Source organism: Panthera pardus, unplaced genomic scaffold, assembly GCF_024362965.1.
Source record: "Panthera pardus isolate Hobbes unplaced genomic scaffold, ASM2436296v1 HiC_scaffold_4, whole genome shotgun sequence".
Lineage (NCBI taxonomy): Eukaryota > Metazoa > Chordata > Mammalia > Carnivora > Felidae > Panthera > Panthera pardus.
Window position 1 is genome coordinate 9,633,145 of NW_026526969.1, and position 18,575 is coordinate 9,651,719.

Consider the following 18,575-nt stretch of genomic DNA (forward strand, 5'->3'; position numbering starts at 1 on the left):
ACTAGCAATTAACATGGCTTCATTCTAATTTTCATTCTCATTTGTTTGTCAAAATTGACATTATCAATTCTTTTTTTTATCAATTCTTTTTCAAAGAATCAATTAAAAGACTTCTGCTTAAATTCTTTTTCTGCATCATTTGTTTTTAGTTTTATTATCTGTATTTTAACTTGTTTCCCCTTCTAAATTATTTAAGCAAAGTTCACTATGGTTCAATCACTGGATAAAATTAAACATGAGGACTCCAAAGTCAAAGACAAGCACTTTCTCCACCCCTTGGGCTCTCACAAAACAGGTCTGGTATTGAAGCCAACACAAACCCCAGAGCTGCTGTGGTCACCAGAGAGAGATTCAGGCCATTCTGTGTGCTGGCTGCCCAAGGACCAGACCTCAGTGAATAGATGTATGAGTCTAGGTATGTATGGATGAGTGACCTAAGTGAATAGATGTATGAGTCTAGGTATGCAGGGCAGTGTGTCCTGCAGTGTGGAGCCTGTATCTACAGGGGTCTGAGGGTTTGGCATTCAGTGGCTTACAAAGATGGAGACAAATAGTATCAAATCACATGGTGAGAAATTGATTCCTTTTTGAGTTCTCCCTCAACCCTTCAGACTACCTCTCTGAGAAATACTCAAGTGCCATTTCTTTAACTCCTCCCTAGGACTTTACATTCTCCTTTTTTAACCAAGAAAAGGTAGGTTTAAGACTCAGAACTCTCTACAGGTAATAGCATCTAGCTAAAATTCAGCAAGTGATATTGTTTTCTTCTGTATCATGGAGTGCAAATTTTCATTTTTAATAAATGAATTCCAATTAACAAAATTAGTGAGTTAAATAACAGTATTAAGGAAACAATACAGGTGATAAGTTAATATGAGTGACGTCTGAGAGACAGGAGGTTGATATCAGGTGAATGAGGACTATATTTAAGGTCTCACCCAATCTCAAGGACATATGGTCACAAAGGGGAACATTAAGAACAGTTATCCCTTCATTCAACAACTGCATAAAAACAACTGAGTGTCTCCTTTAGTCCAGGCATGGTTCTAGAAACTGGGGATACAATAATACATAAAAATAAAGTTCCTGCCCTCATTGGCTTATATACTAGAGAAACAGAATGATAGATGGATGATAGATAGATAGATTGATATAGATAGATAGACAGACACACAATAAATGATGCTGAGAATAAAAACAAAGCAAAACAAGGGGGAAGACAGAAAGGGGCACTATTTTAGATAGGTGGTTGCGGGAACCCTGAGCAGAGATCACATTTGAGCAGAAATTGGAATGAAGTAAAGGACTGAGGGAAGAGAATTCCAGGCAGTTGTATAACAAGTACAAGGGCCCTGAGGTAGGGACATGTTTGACATGTTCAGATTGGGTGAGAAGGCCCTGGTGGCCAGCCTATGGAAAGTGAGGGGGCAACAGAAGGAGGTGAGATCAGGGGAAGGGCAAAGGTCTGGGTCATGCATAGCCCTGAGGATTTGGCAACGACTGTGGGTTTTGTCCCAAGTGAGATGGGGAGCCATTGGAGGATTTTGAACAGAGAAATAACAATCTGACTCATATTTATTAATTTTCCCTCTGGTGGCCTTGTAGAAACAATGTCGAGGGTAGGGTAAGGATAGAAACAGAACCCAGCTAAGAAACTATTTTAATAATCTGGATGGAAATAATGATTGTTTGGGCTAGGAAAGTAGCAGGGAACAGAGAGAAAAAGTACCATTCTGGATATATTTCAAAGTTAGAGATGACAGAATTTGCCAACACACTGGATAAGGAGAGTAAAACAAAAGAGGAGTGAGAGGTGGTGCTGAGGTTTTGGCTTGAGCAATTAAAATAGTAAGATGAGGATGAACGAGGTGGCAGCGGGCTGGAAGAAGGGAAGATCAGCGGCACGGTTCTGGACAATCTGAGATGCCTATTGGACACCTAAATGGACATGAGGAGTAGGCAGTTAGACATACCTAGGTTTGAAGTTCAAGGGGGAAAATCCCAAACTGGAAATAGAAATTTGGATGACATTTGAAGCTTTGGGACTACTGAGACCACTTCAGGCATGAGTGTACAGAGAAGAGATGGGGCTTGAGAGTCAATGGCACATCCCAATTGGTGCAGGTCAGAAGGATGAGAAGGACAGTAAGTAAGAAACCAGTGAGGCAGGAGAGGTGCCACAACAAAACTGTGCTTTGAAACCCAGTGGAGAGCATATTTCCAGACGGTGGGAGTGACCAACCATGCCAACTATGGCTTTTTCGTTTAGTAAGATGGAGCCTGAGAACCAACCTTAGATGTGGCAATGGTGGCCTTGACCAAGGATGTTTTGTGGATTGTGGGGAAGCCTGAGAAGGGGGCTTCATGAGTGAATGGGAAGAAGGGAATGGGGAATGTATCCTGGCCACAGTTTGAGGACTTTTGTGGAAAGGGGGAGTAGAAAGGTAACCTGATAGCCCCAAGGATGGAGGGAATGTGGGTCAAGAGTGGATTTTTAAAACTGGGTGATGTCTGCATGCTGACAGGAATGATTCAGAAGCTAGGAGAAAAACCCTTTTCATTTTAAGTTAGACTCTCTTAACTTCAGTTTTCTTCAAATAGGAGCACTTGGGAAGAGTACCTTCCTAACAAGTGGGAAGTTGTAACAAGAATTTTTTTTTCTCCCACATCTCTGGGGAAGTGGAGGCTTGGAAGGAAAATAGGATGGTGCCACTTTGGTTTGAAAGGAGTATTAGACAAGGAAGGGATAGAGCTTTTGCCACTACACACACTGATGGTCCCAGTCTCAGAGGAGATTTCTCCCAGTACACCCAGTACAGATGATTCTCCCCACCATGCCCCTGCCCCACCAAGCTGCTCAACATATCTCTTCTCCTGCCCTAGTGCTGGCCATTCCAGGAGGCCCTGACCCAAATGCCCCAAGTCTAAGTTCACCTGGTAGTGCTTTTTTGGTCTTTTGGAGAAAATCAAAGCAGTGAAATTGAAGGAGGACATTTAGCTTCCACACTAAGGAACAGCTCTCTCAACACAGGCCAAGAACTCAACTGAGATCTGCAGCAGACCAAAATCTCCATCCCTCCTTTACCCTCCTCAGCTGCACTGGTAAGTTCCTTTGCTCCTAGCAGGCTCTGCCTCAGCAAAGTGGAGGCATGGATGAAGGCAACCTCCCAAGACAGCTTCCCCCTGTCACTCCCTACCCAGTTCCCCCAGTGGACCACAACACTACCCCCAAGCTTTTCCAGACTGATTTCCCTCATCAGCTCTTCCCCCATCCCCAGTCAAGACACCGACTCAAGTATCCTCTCTCCCTTTTTGTGATTTACGTTCTCATAGGACCGCAAATCCCAACTATGTCTTGTGAAGCAGTGGGAAATAATTAATATTATATCTAATGAAACTTCAACTGAGCTCACACTGTTTAGTGGGGTCCTTCTGTTTCCTTTCCGTCAACTTTATTCCTTTGGGCAATGTCACACTTGTAGAAGTTTCTCTTTGTTATCCGCAGGGGCAACTCTCACTCACCAGAGCAAGTCCCTTCCTGGATAAGCCCAGACAAAAGGGCTGGCTGAGCTGTCCCAGTCAGCAGGCTCTTTAGTCCAGGTTTGTCCTGATGTACTCCATCCACATCATCACCAGGACCAAGGTGACCCAGAGCCGGTGACAAATCAGCCAGGGCACCCTAAGCCCCAGGCTATATTTGACTGGAGGAACAAAGGGAGACAAAGTATTTGAGGGGAAGGAAGGTATGTACAAATAATACCCTCTGGTTCTATATATGCGCCACTGTGGTTCCAGAATTCTGTAGAGGAAGGGCCTTCAGGTGGCAACCTTATTGGGAATAAGAAGAAACTGTGTTTTTATAGTTTTTTTTTAAATTTTTAAATGTTTATTTTTGAGGGGCACCTGGGTGGCTCAGTCGGTTGAGTGATCGACTTCGGCTCAGGTCACAATCTCACAGTCTGGGAGTTCGAGCCCCGTGTCAGGCTCTGTGCTGACAGCTCAGAGCCTGGAGCCTGCTTCAGATTCTGTGTCTCCCTCTCTCTCTCTTCCTCCCCCGTTCATGCTCTGTCTCTGTCTCAGAAATAAACACTAAAAAAATTAAATTTAATTTAAAAAAATAATAAATGTTTATTTTTGAGAGACAGAGCAGGAGTAGGGGAGGGGCACAGAGAGAGGGAGACAGAAAATCTGAAACAGGCCCCAGGATCTGAGCTGTTGGCACAGAGCCCGACGTGTGGCTCGAACCCACGAGCTACATGATCATGACCTGAGCTGAAGTCAGATGCTTAACCGACCGAGCCACCCAAAGAACCCAAAGAACCCCTATGGTTCTTTATTTAACAGTGAGGTAACATTAGTTGCTCAGATCAAAAAATGAGTATGACAGAAATTTGGGGGGCACCACTGAGTACCTGGCCATATGTCACAAGGATTCTCTTTTGAGGGATGGCAGATGGGGCTTTGCACCGTTCCAGATCAGCAGCATTTTGCTAGTGAATAATTAAAACCCTGACTTTGGGATCTGTTGGGACGATAAGACTGCCTGGTTGAAGCTTTTCCTATGGTAGGTGGAGAGCTTTCTTTGGAGTTTGTACCAAATGAACAGAGATGTGAGTTGGCCAGATGTGAGCTGAGGAGTTGTATGAGGAAAAAAGGGAGGCACGGGTGCCACCCCCTGCTCCATATAGCCTGTGCCTGATCTGATCTCCCAGCAGGACCAGGCAACCATGGAGGAAGAAAACTACACAAGTGCCTCTGAGTTCATCCTCCTAGGGCTCTCCACCCAGCCTGAAAGGCAAGATCTGATCTTTGGGCTCTTCCTTGTCATGTACCTGGTCGGGGCAGCAGGGAACTTGCTCATCATCCTGGCCATTGGTTCAGACTCCCACCTCCACACACCCATGTACTTCTTCCTCAGCAACCTGTCCCTTGTGGATTTCTGCTTCATCTCCTCCACAGTCCCTAAGATGCTTGTGAACATCCAGATGCAGACTCAGTCCATTTCTTATTGTGGCTGCCTAACCCAGATCTACTTCTGCATTTTGCTTGCCAACATGGACAACTTTCTCCTGATGGCAATGGCTTATGACCGTTATGTGGCCATCTGCCACCCCCTTCACTATTCCACCATGATGAGTCTGCAAATCTGTGCCCTGATGCTGGGGAGCTCCTGGCTCATCGCCAACCTCCACTCCATGCTACATACTGTCCTCATGGCTCGGCTGGAGTTCTGTGCCAGCAACGTCATCCCTTACTTCTTTTGTGACCTCATTCCCCTGCTCCAGCTATCCTGTTCCAATACACAGCTCAACCAGCTCATGATTCTGCTGGTGGGGGGTTTGATTGTCCTAATTCCTTTCCTCGCCATTCTTGTGTCCTACACCCACATTGTGTCTGCTGTGCTTAAGGTCCCATCTACCCAGGGCAAACAAAAGGCCTTTTCTACCTGTGGTTCTCATCTCGCTGTAGTCACCCTCTTCTATGGGACTATCACGGGGGTCTACTTGAGTCCCTCATCATCCCATTCAACTGGCAAGGATTCACTGGCTTCAGTGATATATATGGTGGTCACACCCATGCTGAACCCCTTCATTTACTGCCTGAGAAACAAGGACATGAAGGGAGCCACAAGAAAACTGTTCAGTATAAAGGCTTTATCCTGTGGGCTGTGACAGCAAAGACCCCTCTTAGGGCCTTTGTGCTGGGAAGGGGATGAATTAGAGACAGGCTCCACATATAGAAGGCTAGAGAAACATAGACTTAATTGTCTTGGGTCACCATGGCCAGGAAGTCCTCTCATTTCTCCATAAGTAATTCGCAAGTTCCTTCTTGGGCTTTGCTCAAACTGCCCAAACATGGTGAGGGGCATAACCTCTCCCCTAAAGACAGAACCACATAAACAGATGCAAATTAGCTTTGTCTGAAGACCTTCCAGAGAAGTTCATGTGAAAAAAGAATCTGTGGCCTGTGCTGATAGCCTGTGCCAAAGGGATGCCCTCTCAGAGCTCCCATGCACCCTCTGTTCCTCAAATCCTTAACCTTCATGCATCCCAATTTCTAAACTCTTCTGCTGTACCCCCACTTCCTCAACCATCATCCCCACATTGTGGGTTGAATCTAGCTCTGGGGACAGACTTGATTGTCCTCAAAGCCATCCCACTCTTGGCCTTGGATGCTGCTGGGTAGGGTTCCATAGCTCTGTATACTCGCATTAGGGATGCTTACAGTGATATCTCAGCTGAACACCTAGACAGGCTGCAAGGGGTATGGTAGAACTTGATAGAGCATTACACAGAAAGTCCTAACCACTGACTTCTGGTCCTGGCCCCGTAGTTACTGGCCATTTGACTCCAGTCCATCTGAAATTCACCATTCTACCAAACACACTGTGTTTTTTAGTCTCTACTTTTGCTGTTCCAGTAGAGTCAACTTGCCCATTTCTATCAAATTTCCAGGTGTCCTTCAGGCTCAGATAAAATACCATACCCTTCATGAAGCCACCTCAAGTCTCCCCAGCTGAGAGAATTTTCTGTCTCCTGGAACACCATATAATTGTAATGCTGTTCAACCCTTTCATATCTGGCTTTGCATGATTGGTGTTCACCACAACTCCACTCCAAACAGGATGGTTGGGTCATTTTTAAATTTTATAAAAGCTCCTATTCATCTTAAGAAACTCATCCTCAGACGACTTTATCAAGTGCCTGGTTTAAAATAATGACTCGGGGCACCTGGGTGGCTTAGTTGGTTAAGTGTCCGACTTCGGCTGAGGTCATGATCTCGCAGTCTGTGAGTTCAAGCCCCGCGTTGGGCTCTGTGCAGACAGCTCAGAGCCTGGAGCCTGCTTCAGATTCTGTGTCCCTCTCTCGCTCTGCCACTCACCTGCTCCTGCTCTGTCTCTCTCTCTCTCTTAAGAATAAATAAGACATTTAAAAAAGTTTTTTAAATAATGACTCAATAAAAGTATGCTGCTAATAGATGTTAATGAGGACCATGACAATAGTGGCAAACGCAGGGAAAAAAAACATTTACATCCTTTCTCCCCATGATTTAGTCTTAACCAATATGTTTTATATCTTCCTCTCCCCTTTCAAGGTAAAAGAGCTACCAATCTGGGAGGTCAGAGCCTAAGGAGTTCACTGGTGCATATTTTATAAAGGGCAGTATACCCTAGAGGGTTAGCATCCAGGAATGAAGTCCCTTCCTTCTAGCCTGGCCCCTGGTTAGTCCTCTTCTATTTGTGGTCTGCCTGGAATCCCCACTTGAAGCCCAGTCACCCCTCTCTCTCTCTCCACACCATGCCCGAGCACACGATCCTCAATTCAGATTTGGGGCTGAGAGTAGGAAGCGGGTAGGCCCATACTATTTTCCAGCTCACTTTTGATCACTGAGTCCACGATGGAGGTTACTGAGTGTAACTCAGACACCAACAAAGTGGTACTCTGGCTCAAAGTTTGCTATTGTCCTTTGAGCATAGTGTTTCCTTGGGAATCTTCAAGAGTTGTAATGATTTGGCAGGAAAGGACTTAGGCTTTCTTGGGTCTCTGACCATAAAACCACAATAACAGCAAGAAAATCTCACCTCAAACCTATAAAAATGCTGTGAAGAAAAGCCGATGTCAACATGGAGGGGAAGTCTTCCTTTAATATGGTTTTGCTACAATGGTGAATAATACAATGGTTTGGACCCAAGGTTAAAAAAAAAAGTGAACAAGAAAAAAAAAAAAGAGGGGCAGCGCTGAATAAATATGAAAGACCTTCAACTGACCTTGCTCACTGGTGTGCTGTGAGAAGGCTCTCTGGCTCAGAGGCCTCTCTTCCAAGGAAGGGCACAGGATGAGATAATCCTTCTCTCATAGCAAACACCTTTGCAGACTGGCTCTATTCCTGGCCCAGAGACCGCTTGCTGAGGGGCAAGTGGAAAAGGATGTTCTCTTCCTCATCCTACACAGAGGTCAACTATAAAAAGTTCAGAAGCCCAGCCACCTTTACAGTCTTGGCAGCATAAACCTAATTCTGTGAACTTATCAGACTGTTAATTTCTATTTAAAAAATAAAGTGTTAAATTCTTATGTCATACACAAAAATAAACTCAAGGTGAATGAAAGACCTAAATGTTAGACAGGAAACCATCAAAACCCTAGAGGAGAAAACAGGCAACAACCTCCTTGACCTCAGCCGCATCAATTTCTTGCTCAACATATCTCTAAAGGCAAGAGAATTAAAAGCAAAAATGAACTATTGGTACATCATCAAGATAAAAATCTTCTGCACGGCAACAGAAACAATCAACAAAACTAAAAGGCAACTGACTGAATGGGAGAAGATATTTGCAAATGACCTATCAGATAAAAGGTTAGTATCCAAAATCTATAAAGAACTTACCAAACTCAGCACCCAAAAAACAAATAATCCAGTGAAGAAATAGGTAGAAGACATGAACAGACACTTTTCCAAAGAAGACATCCAGATGGCCAACTGACACATGAAAAAATGCTCAACATCACTCATCATCAGGGAAATACAAATTAACCACACTGAGATACCACCTTACACCGTCAGTGGCTAAAATTAACAACTCAGGAAACAACAGATGCTGGCACAGATGTGGAGAAACAGGAACCCTCTTGCGCTGTTGGTGGGAATGCAAACTGGTGCAGTTGCTGGAAAACAGTGTGGAGGTTCCCCAAAAACTAAAAATAGAACTACCCCAAGACCTAGCAATAGCACTACCAGGAATTTATCCAAAGGAGACAAAAGTGCTGATTCATAGGGGCACATGTACCCCAATATTTATAGCAGCACTATCAACGATAGCCAAATTATGGAAAGAGCCCAAATGTCCATCAACTGATGAATGGATAAAAATATGGTTTATATATACAATGGAATACTACTTGGCAATGAGAAAGAATGAAATCTTGCCATTTGCAACAACATGGATGGAACTGGAGAGTATTATGCTAAGTGAAATAAGTCAGTCAGAGAAAGACAGATATATGTTTTCACTCACATGTGAATTTGAGAAACTTAACAGAAGACCATGGGGGAAGGGAAGGGGAAAAAATAGTTTCAAACAGAGAGGGAGGCAAACCATAAGAGACTCAAATACAGAGAACAAACTGAAGGTTGATGGGGGCCTGGGGGAAAGGAGAAAATGGGTGATAGGCATTGAGGAGGGTACTTGTTGGGATAAGCACTGCGTGTTGTATGTAAGCGATGAATCATGGGAATCTACTCCCGAAGCCAAGAGCACAGTGTATACACTGTGTTAGCTAACTTGACAATAAATTATATTTTAAAATTAATAATAAGGTATTCAAGAAGAAAGGAAAAAATAGTTCTAGTATCCACATTTTTTTAAATAGCATTATTAAGTACCACCAGTAGTAAAGTGGAAGTATCTTCAAGAATAATGAGACCCTTTTCCCTCTTAGCACAAGGCGCTCACTCCCCATGCTCGTCTTTTCCTCCACTGCAGCCCCGTTCTGGGATCAGCTCACGCCATGGGTTTTGGAGACCTGAAACCCCCATTGGCCTCCAGGTGCTCAACGACTACCTGGCAGACAAGAGCTACATCGAGGGGTATGTGTCATCACAAGCAGACGTGGCAGTATTTGAAGTAGTCTCCGGCCCTCCACCTGCCAACTTGTATCGTGTCCTATGTTGGTATAATCACATCAAGTTTTACGAAAAGGAAAAGATCAGTCTTCCAGGAGTGAAGAAAGCTTTGGGCAAGTATGGCCCTGCTAATGTGGAATGCATCACAGGAAGTGGAGCTACAGATAGTAAAGATGATGATGACATTGATCTCTTTGGTTCTGAGGAGGAGGAAGAAAGTGAAGAAGCAAAGCGGTTAAGAGAGGAACACCTTGCACAATATGAGTCAAAGAAAGCCAAAAAACCTGCACTTGTTGCCAAGTCTTCCATCTTACTAGACGTGAAACCTTGGGACGATGAGACAGATATGCAACTGAGTGCGTCCGAAGCATTCAAGCAGACGGCTTGGTTTGGGACTCTTCTAAACTAGTTCCAGTGGGGTATGGAATCAAAAAACTTCAAATACAGTGTGTAGTGGAAGATGATAAAGTTGGAACAGATATGCTGGAGGAGTGGATCACTGCTTTTGAGGACATGTGCAGTCCATGGACTTGGCTGCTTTTAATAAGATCTGAAGTTCATTGTAGATAATTGCCCTTAAATAAAAGCTTGAAGACAAAAAAAAAAAAAAAAAAAAAGAATGAGAATAGGGGTGCCTAGAAGGCTCAGTTGGCTAAGCATCCAACTTTGATTTCAGCTCAGGTCCTGATCTTACAGTTCGTGAGTTCAAGCCCCAAGTGGGGCTCTATATTGACAGTGCAGAACCTGCTTGGGATTCCTTCTCTCCTTCTCTCCCTGCCTCTCCCCAGCTTGTGCTCTCTCTCTCTCTCTCTTTCTCTCTCTGAAAATAAACTTAAAAAAAAGAATAATGAGAATAATAAATATCTCCTTTACAGCATTTTCCAAGTCCTATATAACCCTTTCACCCCGATACCTTCCTGTTCACAGTGGATACCTTTTCCACACCAGAGGGCCATAGCTACATCCACTTAACAAATACAATTTGAGCTCCAATGACAATTCTGCACCAGGTAATATTATAGGTACTGATATATCAGCAAACAAAAGAAAGTTTCTACCTTCATGCAGCTAATGTTCCAGGGCATGGGAGGAGAACAGGAAAAAACAACAAACAAACAAACAAAAAAAAAAAAACCAAATATGCACATGTCAGAAAGCTGTAAGTGCTAAGTGCTATAAAGAAAAAGAAAAACATATTCAGGTCAGGAACTAGCAACTGATAAGGAGTATAATTGTGGTAGGGTCTGTGCTTCAAGTGTCCATTGCTGAGAAAAAAAAAACACCCAAATTTAGTGGCTTAAAATAACAGCAATCACCGGGGTGCCTGGCTGGCTCAGTTGGTGGAGCATGTGACCCTTAATCTCAGGGGGGTGAGTTCAAGCTCCACATTGGGCATGGACCCTACTTAAAAGAAATAATAAAACAATAAAAAATAAATAATGCCTATCTAACCAGGGCTACTATAGAGGTTAAACAAGTTCTTGTATATAAAATAACCTGTGATAACTAATAGATAGTCAATAAATGTTAGTTAAAGCAATCTTTAAAAAATAACAGCACACATAGACCAATGGAATAGAATAGAAACCCCAGAACTAGACCCACAAACGTATGGCCAACTCATCTTTGACAAAGCAGGAAAGAACATCCAATGGAAAAAAGACAGTCTCTTTAACAAATGGTGCTGGGAGAACTGGACAGCAACATGCAGAAGGTTGAAACTAGACCACTTTCTCACACCATTCACAAAAATAAACTCAAAATGGATAAAGGACCTGAATGTGAGACAGGAAACCATCAAAACCTTAGAGGAGAAAGCAGAAAAAGACCTCTCTGACCTCAGCCGTAGCAATCTCTTACTCGACACATCCCCAAAGGCAAGGGAATTAAAAGCAAAAGTGAATTACTGGGACCTTATGAAGATAAAAAGCTTCTGCACAGCAAAGGAAACAACCAACAAAACTAAAAGGCAACCAACGGAATGGGAAAAGATATTTGCAAATGACATGTCAGACAAAGGGCTAGTATCCAAAATCTATAAAGAGCTCACCAAACTCCACACCCAAAAAACAAATAACCCAGTGAAGAAATGGGCAGAAAACATGAATAGACACTTCTCTAAAGAAGACATCCGGATGGCCAACAGGCACATGAAAAGATGTTCAACGTCGCTCCTTATCAGGGAAATACAAATCAAAACCACACTCAGATATCACCTCACGCCAGTCAGAGTGGCCAAAATGAACAAATCAGGAGACTATAGATGCTGGAGAGGAAGTGGAGAAACGGGAACCCTCTTGCACTGTTGGTGGGAATGCAAATTGGTGCAGCCGCTCTGGAAAGCAGTGTGGAGGTTCCTCAGAAAATTAAAAATAGACATACCCTATGACCCAGCAATAGCACTGCTAGTAATTTATCCAAGGGATACACGAGTACTGATGCCTAGGGGCACTTGTACCCCAATGTTTATAGCAGCACTCTCAACAATAGCCAAATTATGGAAAGAGCCTAAATGTCCATCAACTGATGAATGGATAAAGAAATTGTGGTTTATATACACAATGGAATACTACGTGGCAATGAGAAAGAATGAAATATGGCCTTTTGTAGCAACGTGGATGGAACTGGAGAGTGTGATGCTAAGTGAAATAAGCCATACAGAGAAAGACAGATACTATATGGTTTCACTCTTATGTGGATCCTGAGAAACTTAACAGAAACCCATGGGGGAGGGGAAGGAAAAAAAAAAAGAGAGAGGTCAGAGTGGGAGAGAGCCAAAGCATAAGAGACTGTTAAAAACTGAGAACAAACTGAGGGCTGATGGGGGGTGGGAGGGAGGGGAGGGTGGGTGATGGGTATTGAGGAGGGCACCTTTTGGGATGAGCACTGGGTGTTGTATGGAAACCAATTTGACAATAAATTTCATATATTAAAAAATAAATAAATAAAATAAAATAAAAGTAAAAAAAAAATAACAGCAATCATTTATTTTCTCTTTCATATTTCTGGGGGTGACTGGGTTGATCTCAGCAATGCTCCCTCAGGGTCCATCATGCAGTTGTATACAAACAAGCTTGGGCTGGAGTTCTCCTGAAGGATTCCCCACTCATGCATCTAACGGTTGATGCTGGTTGTCAGTGAGGACCACAGTTAGGGCTGTTGTTGCTGGAGTGTGGCATGTCTGTGTGACATGGGCTTCTTCACAGCATGACGGTTCTGTTCCAAGGCCAGCATCCCAACTACTGTTTTTCATGACCTACCATGAGGAGTAACATAGCCTCACTGCCTCCGTATTTTGTTAAGAGTCACGAAGGTCAGTCAATATTCAAGAGGAAAGGAATCAGACTCTATCTCTTAATGGGAAGAATGACAAAGAATTTGCAGACACATTTTAAAAATATCACAGGTAGTTAGGAAAGGTCTCTCAAAACAGAAACTCACATGAAGAAGAGATATAAAGTTGCAAAAGGTCTTGAGAAAATGGGTTCCAGGCAAAGAGAACAAAAGCATAGCCCCTAAGAGGGAGCATTCCTGGCATGTTGGTCAATGTGCTCCAGGAAGAACTGTTAGTTAAGTAACAGTTAACTCAGGCTTTTATTCTGAGAAGGGAAGCCTTTGGAAAGTTCTGAACAGAGAAGTGAGATAATCTTATTTATATTTTCTACAGATTGTCTGGTTCTTATATGGTGAAGAGACTATCAAGAAGAAAGAATAGAAGCATGCAAATTAATCAGAAGGCTGTTAAAGTAGTCCAAGAGAGATGGTGGCTCGGACCTGAACATGCTGGAGGTAATATTAAGTTGCCAGACTGTGTGTGGGTTGAACGGAGAACCAGCAGAATTTGCTGATGGTGTGGATTCGGGGTATGAGAGAGTGTTGTAGGCTTTTTGGCCTGAGCAACTGAGGGAATGCAAGGTCTATCCACTAAGATGAGAAAAAAAAAAAAAAAGAGAGAGAGAGAGGTTTGGATGGTGGAGAGAAAACCAAGCGGTTGGTTTTGTGATAAGTTTGAGATGCCTATTTGATCTTCAAAGTGGGTAGCAGTATCTGTGAGTTAGAACTCAAGGGAGAATTCAAAACACCCTGGAATCTCGCTTCCCCCCACCCCACCATGCCACTGAAACTGCTCTTACCAATACCACCAATGATTCTTTAAGTTGATAAAGCCAATGCACATTTCTGTCTTTTTTTTTTTAGTGGTAAAATACATATAACGTAAATTTATCATCTTAAAGTGCTCAGTTCAGTGGCATACAGTACATTCACACTGTTGTGCAGCCACACCATCATCCCTCCATAGAACTCCTCACTTTGCAAAACTGAAACTCTCCACCCATTAAACACCAACTCCCCATTCCTTCTGCTCCCAGACCCTGGCAACCACTCCTCTACTTTCTGTCTTTCTGAATTTGACTACTCTAGGTACTTCATATAAATGGAATCATACAGCACTTGTCCTTTTATTTCACTTAGCACAATGCCTTCAAGGTTCATCCATGCTGTAGCATGTCAGAATGTCCTCCCTTTTTAACGCTGAATAATCCATTCTATGGAAAGACCACATTTTGCTTATCCATTCATCCATTGATGGACACTTGGGTTGCCTCCACCTTTTGACTATGGTGAATAACACTGCTATGAACATGGCAGTCCCTGTTTTTAATTCTTTGGAGTCTACACCCAGAAGTGGAATTACTACATCATATGGTAACTCGAGTTTTAATTTTTTGAGGAGACGCCATACTGTCTTACGAAGCACTTTTGCTTTTTATATTCCCACCAACAGTGTACAAGTGTTCTATTTTCTCCACACTCAAACTAAGAGATAAAAACAAACAAACAAACCTTGAAATCTCTATTAAACGTCTTCGGTGAAAAGTTGCATGTCTTTCTATCTGTCTGTAGCCTGAGGCTATTCTAAAAAATTTTTTTAATGTTTATTTATGTTTTAGAGACAGAGAGAGACAGAGCACAAGCTGAGCCAGGGAGGGGCAGAGAGAGAGGGAGTCACAGAATCAGAAGCAGGCTCCAGGCTCTGAGCTGTCAGCACAAAGCCTGACACAGGGCTCATACCCACAAATGGTGAGATCATGACCTGAGCCAAAGTCAGACACTTAACCACATGAGCCACCCAGGTGCCCCTAGCTTGAGGTTAGTCTACTACTTTTTTTTCGTTTTTGCTACTACACTTACTAAATTAGGAAAGGAAAATGAAATGCAGTAATATAATACATATTGAATAAAGATCCAATATTGAGATGTCAGTGTGTTCTGTATGAATGGAGCTATTCTGACCATGATATGGTCTATAGAAATTACAGTATAGGAATGGATCTCCCCTTAGATGACACCTAGAGTCAGCTCCATGTAAACAAAGTAGGTTTGGAACAGTTTGGATGGAAGGGTGGTAAGGAAATAGATATTAAAACTGAAAAGAGTGCTCACTTTGACAGCTTCCCAGGACTAAAACTGGGACCATACAGAGAAGATTAGCATGGCCTCTGCACAAGGATAACATGCAAATTTGTGAAACATTTTGTATTTTTGTATGGAATAGTTGAATCACTAAATTGTACACCTGAAACTACACTGGAAAGTAAATAAAAAATAAAATAAAATAAAATAAAATAAAATAAAATAAAATAAAATAAAATAAAATAAAATAAAATAAAATAAAATAAAATAAAATAAAATACTGAGAAAAGATCCAGTGGAATGAGATAAGGAGAATTATTTTTGCTACCTCTACATAATAAAGGAAATGTGTCCTTTGTGAAGGCTTCTTCCAACAAAGTGACAGCCAAATCTACAAACGGCCCTGCACTTAGTCTTCCCCTCCCTTATCTTTCTCCCCCTTATCTTCTTTTTCCTTCAACAAATCAAAACATCACTTTACTTTAGTCAGGCACAAAAGGATTACATCTTAAGATATTTTACTAAGAAGTCAAGGTAAAATAAGAGGAAACAACACGTCATTCAAAAAAACAAAACAAAAGGGAAGGCTTTTTTTTTTTTTCTTGAACAGAGATCTGATCTAGAATCCAGTCTACTATTGAACTCGACTTCTGGATGAGGACTGATTCTCAGTCACAGAAGCTGTGCTCTTTCTCAAACTCTCCTGTATCATTTCAGTGGTCTCGCCATCAATGCCTTCAATGCACTCTGAATCCTCCTCTATAGTTATACAGAACAAAGAGTTTACTTAAAAGAATACTGTTAAAGATCTTTTGCCAACACAGATCTCAGAACAACTTACAGATTTGGTTCTGTTAGTTCACAAAGTACTTTGCTAGTGGGACATCAGGATGTAACTGTCCTGTATTGTTGAAGAAATTTGTGTGTTATGGCTACAACCTGAGAGGAGTACAGTAACATTTTGCTATGGAAGGTCATGCGTTGCTGTTCCTTCCTAGAGCCATCTCATACTTGCTCTGGGCTGGTGGGAGTAAACTTCAGGATCTGTTCCAATGTTTGAATGAGCGCTCTGGTGAAGCCACAGTGTTCTACTCAATGGAGCTACCATTCTTAAAATTTATGTGCATTATTATCATCTGAGGAGTTGGGTAAAATGAAGATTCTTAGGTCCCTTTGGACCACTACTCCATCCACAAATACAGTTTTTAAAAGTTTCCCAAGGGGCACCTGGGTGGTTCAGTCAGTTAAATGTCCGACTTCGGCTCAGGTAATGATCTCGCAGTCTGTGAGTTCGAGCCCCGTGTCAGGCTCTGTGCTGACAGCTCAGGGCCTGGAGCCTGCTTCTGATTCTATGTCTCCCTCTCACTCTGCCCCTTCCCCACTCATGCTCTGTATCTCTCTCTCTCAAAAATGAATAAATGTTAAAAAAAAAAAAAAAGTTCCCCAGGGGATTTTGATGTCAAGTGGTCTTCAGATAATAATTTGAGAATCTCTGTTGAAAAGCACTGTTAAAAGATAACCTGAAGCGTTTTTAAATTGTTAAGTTTGAGCAAAAACTGAGTCCCATCAGGCAGTATCAAACCAGAAGTGGTTAGCAGCACTCTATCCACAGGAGGTAGTGGCAAGACATGTAAAAAGATAGGAAGCAAAGCAAGGAAACCATTTGATTGGCTAGAGCTTACATTTGTCTTGTATGAGAAAGCCCAGTTGGCTGTTTGTGACTGTTTGTCCTTATGTTTTGATTTCTTAACCTTGAGGCATTTACAGACTTAGGTTTTGGGTTGCTTATGTAGGCTGCCAAGGCATTAGAACTACCTCAGTCAAATTAATGGCCTCCGTTTTTAATTAACTTAACAGCATAAAGAACAAAACCTCTATCTGGACTATCCTAAGGACAGTTTTCACCTTGAGCACAAAGTATGACAAAGACTTGCTAACTCCACCACTAGCAAGGATGTGAATACACCCGAGCAAGCTGACATAGCTGGATTTACTGAGTGTTGACTACCACCCAGAGGCAGCAGTATCCTCTGCAGTAGCGTGGAAAGCAAGGGAAAGTTCTCAGACAGTGGAGCTGGATCACTAACTTCTAGATCTGCTACACTGGATCTTTTGAGTCAGATGCCATTATTCTATGAGAAAATGATCTTCTAAAGTCCAACCCCACACAATCCAGTTACATGTCCCACTACTCCCCTTCCCTGAGTTTCCTGAAGTATAAAGTACTTCAATGTAGAGGTATGATCAGAGCCAGGTAGGATTTACCAGAGAGGCATCAGGGTCACATTTGGAGTAGGGGGTGACAGAGCAGTCAGGGACCAGTGAGGACACTGGAACGTTATGGGTCTCTAGGCATAACAGCTCTTGCTGATCTAACGTGCGTAAAGATACTAGATGTGGGCTGGAGCTGAGGTCCTGCAAAGTTTGCTAGGGCTTGGCATTGGGGGAGCTTCTAGATGTATACCCAGGGTCACTGGATGGTAGGTAAACTCTATCACATACTAGGGGTGTGTGATAGGCACCCAGAAAGCCTAATTTCTGGCATACCCACTGACTCTAAAAAACAAAACAAAACACACCAAAAAACTAGGCTTTCAACCCTGACCTGCCTTCTAAAGACCAGTCCCCAACATCTAACAACCCTTCTGTTATTTCATATTCAACAATTCTACAATGAGGCTTACTCTTCCCTTTTAACTCATTGCTGTTCAAACCAGTTAACCCTCCAGATTTCATTTATTTGACCATCAGTTTTGTACTGTTGTAGAGGTCTGTCATAAGCACCAAGTAAATTACAAATTATGAAATAATTCCAAAACACTGTGAGATTGAATGCCCACAGGGATACCTGTACATATGTATCAACCAGAGCATGCATTAATGACCAAAGATGCTCCCTGAAGCAACGGGCTAAAGCCAGCAGGTTTGGGGAAGATGATCCCTAATTTGCAGCAGGAGGTATAATGTGGCTGAAAGCACCTGTAGAGGTCACAAGGCCTGAAGCAAATGACCAGTCTAAAGGCTGAATGGAAAGTATTTTGTGAGTACACCTACACAAAATCAAGAATATGGATGAAGACACCGAAAAGAAAGCTGCCACACCAGCTTCATTCACTGCATGGAGGCTTGGCCCACCATGCACAGTGAAAAAAATGTAGGAATGAATCTGCAGCTCTTGAGCAAGATGAGGTATGATTAAATTGGTGTATCTTGTGAACTATATGCTGTGCCACCCTCTTGCTCCCACTTTAGGGCCATTATCATTGGACAAGTACGTGGGACCCTTTTCCTCCCACGGTCAGTAGTAGTAAATGATGTTAGTTCTTCTTTTTTTTAACACTTGAAATTTTTATAATAAAATAATTTCAAGAATTTTCAATAATTACATAAAAATTACAATGACAATAGTACAACGTATCCATATATCCCTTTACCTGGATTAACTTATCCTTAACATTTTTACCTTGTTTTTTTTCTTCCCTCTTCTTCCTCCTTCCTCCCCCTCCTCACATATACACAATGGTCCTTTATCCTTAAAT

At 42.4% G+C, this 18,575-nt stretch overlaps 2 protein-coding genes, 1 non-coding gene and 1 pseudogene across 4 annotated transcripts in view; 3 read left to right on the top strand and 1 right to left on the bottom strand.

The window, feature by feature from the left end:
• Positions 1 to 18,575, bottom strand: part of ZSCAN25 (zinc finger and SCAN domain containing 25) — a 95,401-nt gene that overhangs the window by 57,339 nt on the left and 19,487 nt on the right. Inside the window, exon 6 of one of the 2 annotated variants that reach the window (XM_053893808.1) lies at positions 15,652 to 15,795. The exons of the other annotated variant lie outside the window; for it this stretch is intronic. Coding sequence (XP_053749783.1) covers positions 15,671 to 15,795 — 125 coding nt within the window. The 3' untranslated portion in view covers positions 15,652 to 15,670. Of the gene's footprint in view, positions 1 to 15,651; positions 15,796 to 18,575 lie in introns of those variants that run through there. 2 annotated transcript variants of the gene reach the window in all.
• On the top strand, positions 4,728 to 5,672 carry LOC109251253 (putative olfactory receptor 1F12P). Its single transcript, XM_019422671.2, has one exon. The coding sequence runs from the start codon at positions 4,728 to 4,730 to the stop codon at positions 5,670 to 5,672; it is 945 nt and encodes a 314-aa protein (XP_019278216.2).
• On the top strand, positions 9,507 to 10,190 carry LOC109251258 (elongation factor 1-beta-like; annotated as a pseudogene).
• On the top strand, positions 15,059 to 15,167 carry LOC128774774 (U6 spliceosomal RNA). Its single transcript, XR_008419242.1, has one exon. It is a non-coding gene; the product is annotated as a U6 spliceosomal RNA (small nuclear RNA).

Excerpts from the sequence above, each read along its gene's own strand:
- LOC109251253 (XM_019422671.2), top strand. The coding sequence starts at position 4,728 with ATGGAGGAAGAAAACTACACAAGTGCCTCTGAGTTCATCCTCCTAGGG.